Source organism: Uranotaenia lowii, chromosome 2 (assembly GCF_029784155.1).
Source record: "Uranotaenia lowii strain MFRU-FL chromosome 2, ASM2978415v1, whole genome shotgun sequence".
In the NCBI taxonomy this organism is placed as follows: domain Eukaryota; kingdom Metazoa; phylum Arthropoda; class Insecta; order Diptera; family Culicidae; genus Uranotaenia; species Uranotaenia lowii.
In genome coordinates, this window is record NC_073692.1 from 290,403,899 (window position 1) to 290,421,653 (window position 17,755).

The 17,755-nt window shown below is 39.6% G+C and overlaps 1 protein-coding gene across 1 annotated transcript; it reads right to left on the minus strand.

Moving 5' to 3' along the window:
- Positions 1–427: 427 nt before the first annotated feature.
- LOC129742773 (uncharacterized) lies at positions 428–5,341 on the minus strand. The gene has a single exon (XM_055734715.1). The coding sequence runs from the start codon at positions 5,339–5,341 to the stop codon at positions 428–430; it is 4,914 nt and encodes a 1,637-aa protein (XP_055590690.1).
- Positions 5,342–17,755: the final 12,414 nt, after the last annotated feature.

Sequence of the window (17,755 nt, forward strand, 5' to 3'; positions counted from 1 at the left end):
AGTTCCGATCCAATTATAAAACGTTTCTTATAATAACGAACAACTCAACTTTATTGACTGACAAACTACATATGTAGATACTAACTTTATTCCGAAAAAAGTAAACAAGTTTTATTTTGCAAAGAACCGAGGTCGATAGAAGTTCGGAGGGCACTGACCTGCCGGTTTTATTTTTGCCTTTTTTACTACTCTTCGTTATCTCTTCAACTTGAGCGCACTATTGTCTACTATATACTACTTCAACCTACACTACTAGAGTAGACGGGATGCTCAAAAATCTAAACTATTTGTATAACAGTCTGAGACGTGAGATAAACGATAACATTACCGGCCTCCTTGAACTTGCTTCAACTTAAATTAACATTGAAATCTTAACTAATATTGAGCTTACAATTAATGTATAACCTATAACATGGCTGAACAACATTTAAACATTTACAAGATTTTCACTCTCCTCAGATGGTAGGGGACACAGTCGATACACCGATCGTTTGTAGATTCCTGTGGAGGTTTTGACGGTCACGACTCTGACGACATTGTCCTGTCCTGGGTGCACTGCGATGATCCGGGCCAGGGGCCAGCAAAGCGGCGGGACGTTATCCTCTCGTAGCACAACGATGCTCCCGACACGAATAGCGCTCTGACGACACGACGCGCTGGATGTTTGAAGCTCGGTGAGGTACTCTCGACTCCATCGATGCCAGTAGTGCTGGAACAGCTGTTGACGCTGCTGGTAGTGGGTTAGGCGGTTTGTGGGAACACATCGGAAATTTTTGTCTGGCAGGTCGGTCATGGGGCATCCAATTAAAAAATGCGAGGGAGTAAGAGCGTCTACGTCTGACGGGTCATCAGTTAGGGGGGATAATGGTCGAGAATTGAGGGCTGAGGTAATTTGGACCAATAGAGTATGAAAATCTTCATGCGATAGTTGGTTCAAACCGATGGATCTTTTTAATGAGGTTTTTACATTGCGTACTGCGGCCTCCCATAGCCCGCCGAAGTTGGGAGCTCTTGGGGGAATGAAACGCCATTCAATGCTCTGTTGCGAGAGTTCATTGGTAATAGCTTCGTGACTTTGGTGTTGATGGAGGATGTCATAAAGCTTTCTAAGCTCGTGCTTTGCCCCAACGAAATTTTTGGCGTTATCCGAATGAATTTCGGCTGGCACACCGTGATGTCCAACGAATCTTCTAAGAGCGGAGATGAAACTACTAGTGGTGAGGTCTCCGACGAGCTCGAGGTGGATTGCTTTTGTTGAGAAGCAGATGAAAACAGCAATAAAGCACTTTGGAGGCGACGCTCGTCTGTGTGGTGGTTTTAAATAGAACGGGCCGCCCACACCGGTTATGTAAAATGGTCTACTAGGGCGGACTCTGGTGGAGGGTAGTTGACCCATTGGTTGTTGATATGGTTTGGGATTTGCACGGAAACAGAAATGGCATTTTCGTAGAACTTGTTTGACGGCTCGTTTTCCGTGTATAGGCCAAAATTCCTGACGTAAGGCGGAGAGAGTCAAATTATGACTACCGTGAATCGTCTTCTGGTGAAAATAATCAATTACCATGCTGGTGAATGGATGTGCGGGGGGAATTACAGCCGGATGCTTGACATCGTACTGCTCAAGCGAATTGCGCAATCGACCGCCAACGCGAATGACTCCTTCTTGATCCAAAAATGGGTTCAGCAATTTGAGCGGCGAGTTGCAGGACACTTGGTGATTTTTAAGAAGTTGTTTCATCTCCTCAGCATAAAATTCTGATTGAGCTAACCTGGTCAGCGCTGTTTTAGCTTTGCGAAATTCTTCTACCGTTAACGCATGGGTGCGTTCTTGTTGATTGCGGTGCTTGAAGTAGTTGACGAATCTAAAACAATATGCAATAATTCTTATCGAAGTTACAAACGATAAATTCAGCGTGAAAAGGCAATTGGGCTCTGGTGTTGTAGAAACGGAACAGACCGTTTTCCGCATTTCTAATTCCTCGATGTCGATGGTAAATTCTTCCGTTGTAGTTGGCCAAACATATTCTGCTTCTTGTAACCATGCTGGGCCTACTCTCCACAATTCACTGTTAAGGAATTCGGTAACCGGAAGTCCTCGGGAAACCAAGTCAGCCGGGTTTTCCTTGCCGGCGATGTGATGCCATTGATGTCCGTAGGTTCGAGTTTGAATGGATGAAACACGGTTCGCCACAAAAGTATTCCAGGTGTTGGGCTGCGCCTTCAACCAGTGAAGCACAACCGTCGAGTCCGACCAAAAGTGAGCCTCGACACTGTCGAGAGAAAGTGCTTTAACAACTCGGGAATAAAGATTCGCAGCTTCCTTAGCAGCACACAGTTCTAGCCTTGGTAAGGTTAAGCGCTTTAGAGGAGCAACACGTGATTTAGCCGAAAGTATTTCTATGCGTACCGCACCTTGTGCGTCGGTAGAACGTACGTAAATACATGCGCCGTATGCGCGTTCTGACGCATCGGCGAAACAGTGGAGTTGAACATCTGTATATCCGGGAGTGAACGCAAATCTGCTGATTCTCAATTTGGAAAGTTTGGGTATCTGATCGTAATAAATCTTCCATTTTTGATCGATGGTTTGTGGAACTGGCTCATCCCATTTTGTCTGCAGTAAAGCCAATTCTTGCATTATAATTTTGGCGGAAACCACTACTGGAGCAATCAGTCCGAGAGGGTCAAACAGCTTTGCGATAGCCGAAAGAATCTGCCTCCTAGTCCAGGTGCTGTGTTCAGGGGAAATATTATGAACAAAACGTAAATCATCAGCATTAGGATCCCAAGTGATTCCTAATGCTTTTACTTCTTCTCCGGGGTTAAATTCAAATGTGATCGTCAGGTTGGTTCCTAGCTGGTCTTCGGGTAGACCTGCCATAACCTCGGGTCGATTTGAGCAAATTTTTCGAAGAGAAAATCCACCTTTATTCATGATTGCTATCAACTCATCGCGAAGTAGAATGGCCTCACCGATTGTAGTGGCTCCAGAGATACAATCATCTACGTAAAAATCGTTTAAAAGAGCTTTCTGAGCCCTCGTATAGTGGGATCCTTCATCTGCAGCCAGTTGTGTAAGACACCTTGTAGCTAAAAACGACGAGGGTGTCAAACCATAGGTCACGGTGAGTAATTCATAGACATTGATGGGTTCAGTTTCCGAAAATCTCCAGAAGATGCGTTGTAGCGGAGTATCATCACTGTGAAGAAGCACCTGTCTATACATCTTCTCTACATCTCCTACGAGCGCGATTTCGTGTTTCCGAAATCGGAGTAAAAGGCTGAGAAGATCATCCTGAATAGTTGGGCCCTTCATCAAGCAATCATTCAATGAATATCCGCTATCAGTGCGCGCAGAGCCATCAAAAACTACACGCACTTTTGTTGTCGTACTGGATTCCTTGACGACCGGGTGGTGGGGTATGTAATAAACTTTCCGTTTACTATTTCCACTGCTAGTTGTCGTCATTTCATCTTCCGAAATTTTTCGCATATGGTTCAATTCTAAGTACTCCTTCATGAATTCGTGATATTGTCTTTTCAATTCCAAATCATTTTCTAAACGTCTTTCCAATTTACGGAATCTTTCCAATGCCGAAACCTCTGAGCTTCCAAGCATACGTTCGAAATTCAACTGCTTGGGTAATCGTACAATATATCTTCCAGTTTGATCTCGAGAGTGGTGTTCTACGAAATTTTCTTCGGTATTTGTTTCCTCCAAAGTCCACACTGGCTTTTCATCGTTTCTTTCCACCATCCAGAATCGTTCAAGCTGCCGTTCCAAGCCATCAGAAGCCATAACCACGTTACAAGCCACCGGTATTTCGGATGTAACCATTGCTTTTCCAGAGACCACCCATCCGAACACCGTATCCACCAGGAAAGGCAACCCTGGACCCAGAGAAACTCGCTTCAATTCGTTCTGGTACAGAAATTCGTAAAAATTCTCTGCACCAACCAGCAAATCGATTCGATGACTGACATTTAATTCTGGATCGGCAAGATTGTATCTCTCTGGTATTTTCCAATGATCAACTGATACAGTACGTGAAGGTAAATTTGTAGTCACCCGCTGCAGAACCAAGAAATCCATGCTAATCGAAAACTCTTTAACCCGAGAACCAATCGTTGCTCTAACCGAATGCCGCGCCCTCGTTTCAGCCTGCCCAACTCCACAAATCGGAACATTTATCGCCCTTCGTTTCAGTTTCAAAATTTGACATAACCTTTCACTTATAATGTTCGCTTGAGAACCGTTATCCAATAAGGCTTTAACCATGTGCTTGGTTCCGCTGTAATCCTTCACCGTTAGCATAACCGTTGACAAAAATACACAAGAAGAGCCTGCTTTCACCCCAGCGCTGAAGGAACCGACCTGTTCTTCCGCTTCAACTTGATTCTCCACATTTTGCTGATCATTCTCAGGGGAGAGATTGGAACAAGGAGCCATTGCACTGTTTACCGTTGACCTTTCCTCGACGTTTGCAAAACCAGGGTGAATAAAAGTGTGATGCTTTTGATTGCAAGTCCTGCATCGAAACCTTGAATTGCAATTCCGTGCCCAATGTCCACTTTTGAGGCAACTACTACAAAGCCGCTTAGTGTTGACGAAATCCAGCTTCTCCTTCAAAGACATTTTGATGAATCTTTCGCATTGCGACATGTAATGCGATTGTCCACAGCAAACACATGTTAACTGTTGCTTAGCATCTTCCGCACCAACATGGACTCCGACCGGATTTCGCTTAAAATTCGACCGATGCTGAACTGAAGAATAATCAAAAGAGTTCGATGATACTGCTTCTAGCACACGTGTTCTTCTCTCTAGAAAATTGACCAAATCTTTGAACGACGGGTTCTCCAACGGGGCAGAATGATCCTCCCACAATTGCAACGTACTCACATCCAACTTGTTGCACATCCAGAAAACTATCATCGCCCCCCAATCGTCGACCTTTTCGCCTAGCTGATTCAGAATTTTTAACCTCTGCTCGAATTCATCAACCAAGCCGTGAATTGCTGGAGCGGTTGGTTTGTCGATCCGCGGATATTCCATCAACGCCTGTAGATGTCGCTTCTTCAGTAACTTCTCGTTCGAGTACCTCTTCGAAATCGTTTCCCATGCAATCAGATAGTTCTCGTTAGTGACGGTCAGAGATTCAATGAGCTTTGCTGCCTCACCCTTCAACGCCGATTTTAGGTAGTGAAATTTTTGAACCTCACTCAATTCATCCGCCTCATGAATGAGTGACTCAAACGTAGCCTTGAACGTCAACCAGTTCCGATAATCCCCATCAAAACTTGGAATTGAAATCTGAGGCAGCCGCACCCCACTATGCATTCCCAAAGTCGTATTATTCCGTGCCAAAGTATGATCCATACCCAAGTAACACAGATTATGCCAACTAGCATTAGGAAGTTTTATTATGGTTTAATTATGGCATTTTTTGTGCAGCTCGTTTTATGACGGTTTTATTATGGTCATGCAGAATGCTTATATTTTTTTTCGACCATATGTTTGCAGATGGTTTTGAAAACGCTAATAAAACTTTTATTAAACATACTGTTTTAGTTATTTTGAAAGAGTTATGAATGCTTTTTTAAAACTATAATAAAACACAAACTTAGAAGTTTGCTCCAAGCTTTCTTTTGCATGTTCTATAATAGCACTCAGTGCCTGATTATTAAACCGCCATAAAACTTATTGACAGTTCTCGATCAAAATGTCAAAACAGGACACGCTCAGATTAGATAGCACATATTTGAATTGGAACTCCCATTTTTACACATTTTTGGTAAGTTATGCGTGTTGGTTTTGAGTTTAAATTAAAAAAATACATCTTTGAAAACTTGAAATCACCGAAAGTGGTATGAATATCTTTAAAATATGAGTATTGAGTAAAAGGGCCCAAATAGTAGGAAAAAAAAGCTTGACGCCATCATTAATTCAAGATGGCGGCTTCCTCTTTTATTTTCGAAGCTGAAAATTACTGAAAATATCGTGAAACCTTCACAATATGGTTATAAGGTGAAAGTAATAAACAAGTAGAAGTCAAATTTCGTTGCCCGTCGCCATCTTAAATCCAAGATGGCGGCTACCACTCAACTTAAAAATACTGTAAATGACTGAAAATCGCATAAAACCTATATTATAGGGGTATAAGTTAAAAGAAATCAACGGGTAGAAGTTGAATTACGCTATCTTACGCCATCTTGAAATCCAAGATGGCGGCTTCCGCTAAACTTTAAAATGTAGTGAATGACTTAAAATGACATGAAACCCAAATTGGTAGTGGGTGAAGGGGTTTACGAGTAGAAGTCGAATATTGCTATCTTACGCCATCTTGAAATCCAAGATGGCAGCTTTCTATAAACTTAAAAAATGCTCTAAATCATTGAATATCGCATGAAACCTCCAAAATATGGATATTTGTCAATTGGGATAAGCTATAAAAAGTTTATTTTTGCATTTTGACGCAATCTTGAAATCCAGGATGGTGGCTTCAGCTGAACTTAAAAATACTGTAAATGAATGAAAATAGCATGAAACGCCCAAATATATTGTATTGGGTGCTAAGGCTAAATGATAGAAGTCAAATATCTCTTTTCGCGTTTCTCAAAAAATCTGTAAGTGACTGAAAATCCCACAAAAACTACCACAATACAGACCCCGTTCGTTTTTGGCAACATTCGATTTTGGAAACATCGAATTTGGCACATGTGCCAAAATCAGACGGTTAACAGAAACAACATAACCTTATAGTTTTCGCTAGAATAAGACCAATAAAATTTAGACATAATAGCATGATAGGAATAAAAGAATTACATAAATGGCAAAAAAAAAATCAAAAACTATAAACAAAACAAGAAAAGTTCTAAATGCATTAGAAACATAATGAAAAAATAATAAAAGTGATATAAAATGATTTAAATTGTTTTAAAATAGTAGTTTTAATGTAGTATTAAGTGAAAAAAAGTTGTGTTCAAGCGATTTTCATTGATTAACAGCAATTTAAATTCAGTGGAAGCTGCCATCTTGGATTCCAAGATGGCGTCGGAAAGAAAAAAATCGACATCTTCTAGCTTAGCCTTTTCATTCAATACTCGTATAGTGGTGGTTTAATGCGACTTTTTGTCAGCATTAAGCATTAAAAGTTGAGCGGATGCCGCCATCTTGGATTTCAAGATGGCGTCGGATAGCGAAATTCGACTTCTACTCGTTTAGCACTTTCACCCGATACCCATTTTGTTGGGGTTTCATGCGATTTCAAGTCATTTACACCATTTTAAAGTTCAGCGGAAGCCGCCATCTTGGATTTCAAGATGGCGTCAGACAACGAAATTTGACTTCAACTCATGATTTATTCCACGGGTCATTGAAAACCAATCCCTTTTCATTCAAAAAGTCTGTCCTCATTTACTGTACTAATGATTAACAACTCAGAAATGAGGAACTCAACCTTAGCGTGTTATTGGTTGGCTTGCGAGAGAAACGTCAAATCGTAGCTTTTTTTGGGGTCATCATTAAACCATAATAAAACTATGAATTGACTCACGCCATGTTGGTTGCAAAATCGAAGGGCACAAAATGACGCCATGTTGATGGATTCACAATGCCAGCATTGGAAAATATTTTTTCAGGCCTTTTTTCCATCAATCCCATCATGATTGACCATCAGATTTGACGAGGCGCATTTATTTTAAGATACTATTTCATATACATTTTACCTAAAATCTTGACTGGCAGTAGAAAAGACGCTCATTATATGGGTAAAACATTGGTTTTTTAGCTATTAATTTTACCAGATTCATATCTGAATAATGCAATCATCATTCATCAACCATTACGGTTGCTGGAAAAAACAAAAAAAAAACTCCGAGAACTGACAGAACCGAAAAAAACAAAAATTTCTAACATGTTTTATAATAGCTTTTTAAAAGCTTTGGTGACCAATATTGATGACTAACAATGATTGGTCATACTGACGTTCCTAGGATAGGGCCAAATAGCCTAATTTTGGCTTTATTAGAGTCCAGGTGATGTTATAGAATGTACTTTAGCTTTTTATGAAGATTAATGCTATGGTCCAAACGACATTTTGCTGACCAAAATAAAGCTAAAATTGTTACTTGGGTATTCAAACCATGTCGAGGTGGAACTGGAAGATTTGTCAGAAGCGCCGCCCGAAATTCAAAATACTGATTTTCAAACCTCTCCGATGTCTCAAAGCTGTCCCTCGCCATATCATTATTTTTGTCCAAAACTTGTATTTCGATTTGAAGAGCCAAAAATTCATTCCACATCGCATCCAATTTTTCCAATCGAGATTGGATTTGCCCGCCATGATTCAATGGATCAAAATTGACCAAAAAATGCCCCAACCTCGTCAAAGACGCAAAAAGATACTCCCTCTTCCGCAACAACTCGTTCAATTTTTCCCCCGGCATGTTCCACAACCACTACCAGCCCAAGCGTATGATGAAACCAGGGATGCGCCAAGAAAGAGATCGAAAAAAAAGAGACCAGGAAGTACCTCTCAAGCTGAAATATTTATTTGGACAGGCACTCACCTGAGGCCTGTTCACAAAAGGCCTTGTATTTATATATATTTACAGCTGTTCCGGCCTCCGTGAATGAACCAATCTAGTTCGATCCTTACTAGGTTTGTTTTCCACGTTTCAAATGCAACCGATCACCATGCAGTAGCGCCTCGAGTCAATTACTGGCGCATGCACTCCCAGTATGGTTTGTGTTGCAGACTCAAACACTTCGCACAGTTGATACTATTCTTCGATACGCCTACGCAATACGCCTCGCCAACGTCGTAGTTACTGAGGCCCTTACATGCACGTTTTCAATGATAATGCTCGCAAGAATATTCCTTTCCCTATACGATCGAGAACGTGTACCAGTAACTACACGTGTTACCCTGGATGCGGAACGCTTCACACTTTGACGTCGATTCGATGATGCTCTACAGGCTTCTCGTGGATGGCTCACCGAAAAATAGAAAATAGGAACGAAAAAGATCCTAGCAGCACCACTAGGGAAGATAATTTATTTGGACAGGCACTCACCTGAGGCCTGTCGGTATAAGGCCTTGTATTTTTTATTAAATATCCGCTTTTCGATCCTTCCCACAACGAGATCTTGGAAATGACCGTTTTTACGCCTGACGCCAAAAATTCGAGCAGTTCACCTCCAGTATTCAGTTAGCTCTAAGCTAGTAATAAATTTCCGATCCTTTACAGTACGCAATTGTTTTTATTCCTCGCAGAATCGTTACGATCGTTCATGAAGCATGCAACAAAGAAATACAAAATCGAGGAGCACCAATAGATCAGGTAAAGGAGATTGGAGAGCCACTCACCTGTGGCCTGCGATTCAGAGGCCTTGTATCATATTCCAAAACTCCTTGAGATAATTTCCAAGCCAAAATTTAGAATCCTTCCGGCGAGGTCTAGTGCTCCCTACGATACGCTTCGTATACCAATTCGAGCAGTCGACGCTCGCACTCGATACGTTGATTCTCAGCATGCAACAGAAATAAACCAAAAAAAATCGAGAAGCACCAACCAGTTGATTTACGGTGATTTGGAATACCACTCACCTGTGGCCTATTGTCAATAGGCCTCGTATTTGTGATATTTCAATAAGCCACTGAAGGTTTCGAAGAAACTCGCTTAATGTCCAAGCTCAATCCAACATAGCAGCAAAACATGCGATGATGCGTCCAGTTGTAGAAAGTATTCAACCAATAGATGTAGCTTGGAGGTTGGTTGAGATATTCGAGCAGTTATGTTGCGCAACAGATAAGATACGTAGCGATGTCGATTCTCGTAGCATGTAAGGAGAAAGGAACACAAGAAGCACCACAGATGGAATTTTAAAAATATTGGAAAGCCACTCACCTGTGGCCTGTACTTTCTAGGCCTTGTAAATGTCTACGATGACTGCAACGATTGTTTTAATATTGCGCGGTAACCTCACACCGACTGCTAATCAAGCGCTTGGGCGGGATATATCTCCTCATCAAACTGCCAGCAAAATGAAGTGTTCTGGCGCCAGATCTGAGCTTGCCTCAATTGTTCAAGCAAACAATGGTCAACCAACTCAGCCGCGATCCTGGTCACGGCACCAATGTTCTTACCGGGTTCGTCGACTGGTTCCAAATCGGTCCTGAATCCGTTTTGATGACCACGGTGATTGCACGAACAGAATCTCTTCACCAAGGTACTGCATGCAATTTTTTGTTCCAAGTTCGATCACGGTCAATATTCACACATGCACTAACGGTTTTACGATGTAGGTCCATGCACAAAGTGGGAGAATAACCAAACAACGCTGCACTTTGCAATCTTGAATTTTATGTATCTAAGGCTTAACCTTTTTCGCACTTTCAGTTCCGATCCAATTATAAAACGTTTCTTATAATAACGAACAACTCAACTTTATTGACTGACAAACTACATATGTAGATACTAACTTTATTCCGAAAAAAGTAAACAAGTTTTATTTTGCAAAGAACCGAGGTCGATAGAAGTTCGGAGGGCACTGACCTGCCGGTTTTATTTTTGCCTTTTTTACTACTCTTCGTTATCTCTTCAACTTGAGCGCACTATTGTCTACTATATACTACTTCAACCTACACTACTAGAGTAGACGGGATGCTCAAAAATCTAAACTATTTGTATAACAGTCTGAGACGTGAGATAAACGATAACACTAGTTAATGGTACATTTTAATGTATCCCGATGAATGTTGTGTTATATAAATTTTTTATCAAAAGAATTTTTCAGTAATTTTAGTGAAATACATTTGATAGAAAATCACAAATTCTCGAAAAATATTTGGAAAACAGCCTAACACATCACATGTTTTCTCGATTTAAGCTTTTATGCACTTATAACCCTTTGGCTCCAAGAACCTCATTTCATATGAGAGGTTTGCGTACGAATATTTGGCCCATCCAACTTATCAATCAAATTGGATCAAATGTGTCAGATCTTGAAAAACAAATTGATGTAGAAATCTAGTTTTTGTAAATAATGTGCATAAAATCTTCTTCGTATTGCGATTCGAAACTCTGACTGAAACAGTTGCGTGCAAGAAGGCCCCTAGTAGCGGTCACATTCCCGCGCATCTTACGCCTCCATCTGACAGAGCGATTATGGCGTATTTACCATTATCTTTATTACATTTCTCAGTTATCTCTGTAGAAACTAAACCACGTTGTAGAAACGAAAAGTATTTTTTCAGGATTAATATCAAATAATATTATTAGTAACACAGTTACTATTCAGTTCAAAATTTATTAACCCTTCGTTTCATAAAGTAACAAATTTGTAACAATTAATGTATGCAAAAAGTGAAAAATCGTATTTTATTTTAATTTTTTTTCATGATTATTCATCATTTCCAACCGTTTAAGATGATTTTTGAGGAAAAATAAAAAATCATGAAATGAAGGGTTAAGCATAGAGTTGCGTAGTAATCTATTCGCGGATTATCTTGAATTTATTTGAAAACTTATTTGTAAGTTAATTAACTTGTTGTCATGCTGAAAACTATATTCAGAGGGGGTCGTCCATACCAGACAAATATTGTTTTCGCGATATTGACGTTATTTTTCGTCGGATTGTAACAAAAATTTGCACAAAGTGGTTTTTAGAGATGAGGAATGGACTCCTGGTATTGATTTTTGTGTCAGAGGTCGGTAAAAGGGGTCGTCCATATGAACTGTTCAGTGTTTTCACTATATTGACGTTATTATGCATAGGATTGATGTGAAAATTTGCATCTGAGTGTTTTGAGGGACGAGCAATCGATTCCAGGTATTTAAATTAAGAGTCAGGGGTCAGCAAAAGGGGTCGTCCAAATACACTGTTCGCTTTTTTGTGATATTGACGTTATTAGGGTATCCTCGTGAAGGTCCCGAAGAAAGGAGACCTAACATAGTGCGGTAACTGGCGTGGCATAACTTTGATCTGTACAACCTTTAAAGTACTCTGCAAAGTGATCCTGAACAGGATCCAGGAGAAAATCGACGCTACACTCCTACGGCAACAAGCTGGATTCCGATCCGGACGATCATGTGTGGACCACATCACAACGCTACGAATCATACTGGAACAAATCAACGAATTCCAGGACTCTCTTCTGCTGGTGTTCGTTGATTTCGAAAAAGCATTTGACCGACTGAACCACGAAAACATCTGGGCTGCTCTTAGACGACGAGGGGTCCCAGAGAAGCTAGTCCATCTCATCGAAGCACAATACGAGGCATTTTCGTGCAAGGTCTTGCACGACGGTGTCTTATCCTAACAAATCCCGGTAACTGCTGGAGTGAGACAAGGATGTATTTTGTCACCTCTGCTTTTTCTCATCGTAATGGATGAGATCTTGACTGGATCGATTGACTGTAGACCAAACCGAGGATTGCCGTGGAATCCTTCAACCATGGAGCAACTGAACGACCTTGACCTGGCAGACGATATTATTTTGCTCGCCCAAACACAACCAGATATGCAGAGCAAACTCGACGACCTCACCGAAAGCTCCAAGGCAGCAGGTCTCAAAATCAATGTCGGAAAGACCAAGTCGATGGAAATCAATACAGAAAATCGTTCCAATTTCGTGGTAGCTGGACAACAGGTTGAGACAGTGGAGTGCTTCCAGTATCTTGGTAGCCAGATTACGCCTGATGGTGGTACCAAGAAGGACATCGAAACCCGGATCAGAACAGCCCGATTTGCGTTTGCGAGTCTCCGAAACATCTGGCGGTCACGCCAGATCTTTCTACGATCTAAGATCCGAATCTTCAACTCAAACGTCAAATCCGTATTGCTGTACGGGTGTGACACTTGGTGCACATATGCGGTGACGACGCGAAAACTGCAAGTTTTTGTGAATCGCTGCCTGTGGAACATCATCCGCGCTTGGTGGCCTGGCAACTGGATCTCAAACGTTGAACTTCATCGCCGGTGTCATCAAAAGGCACTAGAAATCGAGATTCGAGAACGTAAGTGGAGATGGATTGGGCACACGCTGCGAAGAGATGAAAACGAGATTTCCAGAGAGGCGCTTGACTGGAATCCAGATGGGCATCGAAGGAGAGGCAGGCCCAAAAGCTCGTGGCGGCGAAGTCTAGCCGCTGAAATCTGCACAGTTGACGAGAACCTTGGCTGGCAGCAAGTGAAGACGCTGGCTCCGGATCGCCAGCAGTGGAGATCTTTTATCTCAGCCCTATGCGCCGGTTAATCGGCGCTGGACCCTTAGGTAGGTAGGTAGGACGTTATTATACATCGGATTCAGATGAAAATTGGTACACGAGAGTTTTTAATGACGTGCTATCGATTTCAGGTATCAAATTCAGTTTAAGGAGCCGGCATAAGGAGTCGTCCATATTTAATTTTTAATATTTTCGTGATATTGACGTTATTATACATCGGATTGAGATAAAAATTTGCAAATAGGAATTATTACGGACGAACAATTGATTCCAATCATCCAATTTTGAGTCAGAGGTCGGCCAAAAGATCGCCCATATTAACTATTCCCTTTTTTTGCGATATTGACGTTATTATGCAATGGATTGGTTTAAAAATTTGCACAGGGGAGTTTTGAGGGAAGGACAATAAATTTAAAATATCAAAGTTTGTGAAAAATGCTTCTGAAAGGGGTTAAATTTTTTGGCAATAATTCTGTATTCATGCAACGATCGAGTTGAAATTTTTACGCGTGGGTTGGGACTGTCAATTGATCTCTGATTTCAATATTTGTATCATACGACAAAAAGAGGTTCTTCTAATATAACTGTTTAATTTGTACTTGCAAGAATTACTAGAGCCTGTATCGCATCGAGACAGAAATTCAAATATGGGGGTTTTTCTCACGTTCAATTGATCTTGACATCAAATTTAGTACCATACGACAGAAAAAGTGATCGTCCATATAACGTGTTCAACCTTTTTGAAATAATTGGTTAACAATGCATTCAGAAATGCATCTAGAAAATGTTTGGCTATTGACATTCATTCAAACTGTTCATAACATTTTCTAAGTTGAAAACGAAACGGAGTTCGTATGGGATCAGCAAGTATAATAGTAAAAAAAGCTAGAGGGTGTCCCACATCAAATTGCTCCAAGGCAAAAATGCTGTAAAAATTAACCTAGTAGACCGATTCTTATAAAATTTTTAGACAATTATCTCTATGAACCATATGTAATATTTTAGTAATTTAAATTTGTTTCGATTATAAAATTTTTTTTACTAGAGATGTACAAAATAGTAGTACCTACCAAATATTTACCCTATAAACTAATCGAGAAAACGAATATTCAGTCAAGCTTTAAATAAAAATACAGAAGCGATTATTTTAATTTGCCTTCTATTTTCTCCATATTAATGCCCCTCAATTTTTCACGTCGATTATTTACAACCAGATGATATTATCAGATGAAGATCACAAGATCTTTATCAGAAAAGGGAAGGGGGCTCTCTGATTTTCAAAACGTCACTAATTACTGAAAGATTTATGACCAGAGAGAGTGGGTTCTCAAGAAATCTGGAACAAAACACGTAAAAAAACATGCCGAGCAATTTTAAAATGCTTATTTGATATCGAATCAGATGAAAGTCGAATTTGAGCAAGGTATCTTCAAAATAGTTGTTAAAAAAAGATTATCACACACTGTCACACGGTTGGGCAATTCAGGACGATTTTTTTAAAAATTTGTTAAAAATGCAAATTTGAACAAAATCTAGGCTGAAAACAAACACAAAACAAACAGAAAATAAAAGAAAATAAATTGAAATTTATACTTTTCATTGAATCACAGCAGCAGTGCTAAGATCTCGCAGGGTTAAACAAAAATTAAAGTTTATTTTGCAATTATTAAAAAATCCTTGGGAACCACCTGCACGTTGTTGGCGGCGTACCACTCCATGGCCTTTTTACCGTAATGGCAAGATGCCAAACCCGGCCAAAACAGTACGGAACAACCGTGTTTCTTCAGGAAAGGCAGCAGACGTTTATTCAAACACTCTTTCACGTACACAGTTTGACAGTTTCATGTGCTTGAAAATATCTGCTACCTTTCCCCTTTCTTTTGCCGTATATAACTCCTGTCCCGGAAGCTGCTTGTAGTCGGTTTTGTCATAGGTTTCGCCGTCCATTAAAACGCAGTCAAACTTCGTCAGCATCGTCGTGTACAGTAGACTGAGTCGATTTTTGAATTTCTCAAACCCTGGGGTCTAAAAAGCTTCGTCTTGGTCCAAAACTCATCCATGGTTTTTTTCATAATTTTTAAGTAACGTTTACATGAGTAAATTTGAACTTTTAGTATTGGAAAATTGAATATTGTGTACTAAAACTAAACATCATTTTTGTTTCTTCTGTGGAACCGAGCCAGCTGACAGTTTTTGTGCAAATTTATAAAATTCCCAAAGGAAATTTTCCGCTGAACAACTTTGTAGAAGTTTGTAACTTCGTATCTTATTAGGCAGAAAAGATATTAGCTGTTAAGCAGAGGCACATATGTCTTTTTGCATTGGCGACATTTAGCAACTTTTAGCGATTTTGTCAGCTTTGCGTGCGAGTAGCTCGGATTTTCGCGATGCGCGAGCAAAATTTTGATACGCTACTCTCCTTCCTTGGACGGCATTTTGACAACTGTAGAGTGAATTTCAAAATCAAAATAAGAGCAACATTCTACACACACACACCTTCAAAATGAGGGGTGTTCAGGTTTGGGGTGTTTTTAAATGTAAAATTGAAAGAAATACGTCAAGTTGATATTGACCAAATTTTGACCGTATCACCCTTTAAATGGAAATAAAATGCTCGGATTTTTCAAAGTTTTTAAGATAAAACATTCCGGATTTGCGCTGACCGAATACGCGCAGGAAAATATCTATAGTCAAATATTGTTCTGGCATCACTGACCCGGCTGACGACCGTACCTGACAACACGCGATTATTGCTATTTTATGACAGATTGGATTAAGAGGAAATTAAAAAAAAAAAAAAGAGTCTAAAACACAGTGTTAGGCGCAAGTGAGGTGAAATCGTTTGTAGCTGAAATATATTAAACTAAATACTTAGATACTTGTGAGTATATTTCTATTCGATTCATCAACTTATATAAAAGATTCTATAAAACTTTTCTGTAGGCAAACATTTCTAAACACCATACTAGCACACAGCTAGGATTGTTAAACAATCGATTTAGAGCAGTTTTAATGTTAGTCAACCATGCGCTCAACTATGAACTTTGATATTTAACATAAATTGTACAATTCTGGACATGCGCGGATCTATAGGGGGGGTGATGAGGGTGAGTTAATCATTAAAAGATTTCTTATTTATTCATGTTTACCAAACTTTATGGTTTTCTAAAAAAAATGTTTTATTGGGTCCAAACAAGAAAATTTCAATAATAGTTCAATGCTAGGGGAGGAGGACGGACTTCGCTGTATAGTTTTCTGTACCGTTTTTTTACTGTTCGGCGAAAAGCCAACAATTGTTGAAAAGATTTGTAATCGTTCAAATTACTTTAGATGATCAGTTTCGTGTAACTAGTCATGTAACTCAGTTGTTTAGGTGCTAAATACAAGTCTTCCGAGTTAATTGCTGCAGATTCAAAAGTAAACATCAAAATAGAATACACCAGCTTAATTATCCAATACCAGTCTGTCGGAAATATAATCTTTAAACTATATAAAAAGGTTGTTTGGTCATGGGAAGTACTCAACACCTAAATCTGTAATTTTAGCTATTTTAAAAACAACCATTAACAATCAACAATTTTTATTAATCAACTTCAAAAACTTCAACGAAATTTGAGCGACTCAATACGCCTGATCATGCAAGAATTTGCCAGAGCAAAACAAAACCTAATTAAATCATTGTTTCATGCAAAACAAGTGCTTTTCAGCATCAAAAAAGTATTAATGAAATTCACTAAATAAGAAAGTAAAATTTTGAATCTTTGCACTCTGGTCGGTAGATTAATGAGAGAAATTTGACGTTTGAAAGATTTTTATCTTTTTTTATTCAGTCTTCCTCCCCCAGGTTCTATGCAACCTGTATACACATCTCAGGTGGCGATGGAAATCCCGTGCTAAGTGTTAGTAAAAGTTTTTTTTGTAAACATTGTAACCATGCCAATTCGTGACGTCAGTTGCATTTTCGAACAAACAATCATCATCGCTGTACCAGCGAAAACTAGAGAAAAAAAAACCATTACCAACTGCTGTTTACGACTCTCGCCTAGGATAGATAAACATCCTGGCAAGTGACGTAGGCTTTGTTTACCTTTTTACTTTTTGAAAAACGAGTTTTGTAATAGTGTGCGTGTTTCTTCATCATCTCCTTTGTACCACATTGGGTTCTATGTACGGCTAAAATATTCGTGACATAATTCTGACATTTTCAGTAACACTTTTTAACTGTGGGAAAATAACTTCAAAAGCGATCATGTCATTCAACGTTTTGTTAACTAAAATTTTGGATGTTATTTTTTCTGTTCTTATCCATATACGTAGGCAAGTGTGCGTAAGAGCTGTCAAAACATCTCTATAGTTGATATTATTTCCAGATGTAGCAACCGAAAATATGATCGATCAAACTTTGCAGACATCCGGATCTGCTACCGTTAGTCTCTGCCTTCAGGAACATGCATGCCAATGAAGATGATAAGGGGAACCATAAAAGCATCGAAATTTTTTCAAGTTCTACTAGCAAATCTGA

What these genes read in the sequence shown, in the direction of transcription:
- LOC129742773 (XM_055734715.1), bottom strand. Translation starts at nt 5,341, where the DNA reads ATGCATAGTGGGGTGCGGCTGCCTCAGATTTCAATTCCAAGTTTTGAT.